Source organism: Trachymyrmex cornetzi, unplaced genomic scaffold, assembly GCF_001594075.2.
Source record: "Trachymyrmex cornetzi isolate Tcor2-1 unplaced genomic scaffold, Tcor1.1 scaffold940, whole genome shotgun sequence".
Classification (NCBI taxonomy): domain Eukaryota; kingdom Metazoa; phylum Arthropoda; class Insecta; order Hymenoptera; family Formicidae; genus Trachymyrmex; species Trachymyrmex cornetzi.
Window position 1 is genome coordinate 34087 of NW_017300290.1, and position 2728 is coordinate 36814.

At 30.5% G+C, this 2728-nt stretch overlaps 1 protein-coding gene across 1 annotated transcript in view; it reads right to left on the reverse strand.

Moving 5' to 3' along the window:
* The window catches only part of LOC108769756 (uncharacterized), a gene marked incomplete at its 3' end in the record, with an annotated part of 35231 nt that extends 33228 nt beyond the window's left edge, over window positions 1-2003 (reverse strand). Inside the window, exon 1 of the mRNA XM_018520942.1 lies at window positions 1557-2003. Coding sequence (XP_018376444.1) covers window positions 1557-2003 — 447 coding nt within the window. The remainder of the gene's footprint in view (window positions 1-1556) is intronic.
* Between the last annotated feature and the right edge of the window lie 725 nt (window positions 2004-2728).

The window sequence follows — 2728 nt, forward strand, 5'->3', positions numbered from 1 at the left end:
GATTCATACAATAAAATATTTATATAAATCCACGTATAATTTACTTAACAAAATTACCTTTTGAAAAAAAGTATAAAAAGGCGCCAAGTATGCATGTACCACTCATAAAAAATTGTTACATAAACTAAAAAAAACCGTTACATAAATAATATAATTCAAGTGGTAATAATGTTAATTTTTTATTATAAATTACTCCTCAGTAGTGCGTATGAATAGATTTTAAAAAAATGAAATAAAATTTTCAAATTGCGCCAATTGCAAAACGAATATATATTTTCCCTGCAACATATAACATATACCATTGTAATAAAAATATACGTAAACATACAAGGACAATTTGAGTCCTCAGCTGATGTAGGTGCCAACGATTAAATAAAGTTCCACTTAATCGTAAATATCGAATCTTCTTTATTTGAACGTTTCGACTCTGTTTCGAGTCATCCTCAGCAATACAATAATTTGATCAAATGAGTCAACTGTTGACGTGAGTCACTTATAGGTACCAAGCTAGAGTGGATCCTGATTATAATTACAAAAAAATTACAAAAATTAATTCACAGAATTAATAGATGCACAAAATAGAGTAACTCACCTCAACAAGAAAACTCAGGTTTATTTCATGAGCTTTGGAATCATTTTATTATTATTAATCCAATTATCAACGCTAATATCTCGCAAAAATCTAATAAGTCTATATTTATCCTTCAAAAGTTGCTAAACGATTAAAATTTCAAAATGTAAACCTTTATACATCAAGAACTAAACAAAACATTAAAGTCAAGAAACATCAATACTAATATTCATAAGAAGAGGTCATGAATTGTGCGAAGCAAGACGTGAAAACTACTTTAAAATACATATATTCAATTTAATTGGTCAATTCATTTAGCATTGTCGTATAAGTATGATGTAACCCATCGGTATCAGATCTTAAATTTAAACCATTTTTTTGCATAAGAATGTGCGCTTTTTCAGAAATTAGCCTTTTGCTTAGATTTCTTTCCTTATCCAAAATTTGGATATTCTCCCAATCAAATTCATGATTCACCTCTAATCTGTGATTAGTAATGACAGACTGAGTATTTGTTTTCCAGTTAATGGAGTTACGATGTTCGTTAATTCTGGTATTCAGTTTCCTCCCAGTCTGTCCTACATACGTTGCATCACAATCTCTACATTTAATTTTATATACTACATTTTTGTTTTGATTCCTGGGGAGAGTATCCTTCTCTGGACTTTAATAAATCTATTTAGTTTATTATTACTATAAAACGCTTCTTACAAATTCTTATAAATTCATTCGCTGTATTATTTGTATAAGGAATCAAAAACCAAGAAGTTCTTTCAACATCATCATCAATGTTGTTATTCAAACTAGAATTTTGTTCAAATTGAACACGTCTTGATAACAAAAATTTTATTCTAATGGAAATATTGTCAAAAATAAACTCTATTGGGTAATCATTCCTTAGTAATGTATTAATAACAAATGTGATGTTCTTTTTATGAAATTTTTCATCAGATAACAACATAGCTCTATCAATAATTCCAAAGACCACACCTCTTTTTTGTGATAATGGGTGTGCAGACAAAAAGTTAAGATATCGTCCCGAAAAAGTAGGTTTGTGATACCAGTCCATCTCTAATCTATCTTTATTTTTGATTAATGTCAAATCTAAAAAATTGATCTTGTCAACTCCATTTTCTAATGTGAACTGTAACCTCTCATGGAACGAGTTAAACACTGTCAAGACATGATCAATTGAATCTATTGGAACTGCCGTCAAAATATCGTCCACATATCTAAAATAAAATGGAAGTGGAACTCCCAAGATATCCAAGGCCTCCGTCTCCAAATCCTGCATCACTATATCAGCAATAATTGGAGACAGGGGTGACCCCATGGGAGCACCAAATTTCTGCTGGTAATATTGTTCATTAAATACGAAGAAGGTAGAGTCCAAAACAAAGGTCAACGCCCTTAGAAACTCAACCTTCGGCATACTAATTCCGTTCTTAATCTTATTCCATCTCTTTTCAATACTCTTAATAGCCAACTCAATCGGGACATTAGTAATGAAACAACATCCAACAATGAAACAACATCCAATGATATCAGAGAAAAATTCTTTTTAACTTGAGTGCCTTTTAATTTCTTCATTAATTGAACACTGTTTTCTATTTTACTGAATGGACTGTCTATGTTTTTTGATATAACTTCTTGTAAGAATGAAGCCAATGAATACAGCGGACTATCAAGGGATGAGATTATTATTCTAAAAGGTGTCCCCTCTTTATGTATTTTTGGCAGAGCATATGCCATTGGTAAATTGCCATCACTACTTCTCAATTTCTTGTAAGATAATTCAGAAATATAGTTTTTCATTTTCCATTCTTTTAATAATGTTTGTACCTTTTTTAACAAATTGTTGAGTGGATTTTTTGCTAATTTCTTATACGTATTTTCATCACTCAACATTTGCGTCACTTTATCCATGTAAACATCCCTCTCTAACGCCACCGTTATATTCCCTTTATCTGCCCGTGTGAATATTACGTTCGGATTCTTTTTCATAAATTTATTAGTGTAATTAACTTTCCATGATATTCTCTTTGAGACTTGATTTTAGATTTGACATTAATCAAAAATAAAGATAGATTAGAGATGGACTGGTATCACAAACCTACTTTTTCGGGACGATATCTTAACTTTTTGTCTGCACACCCA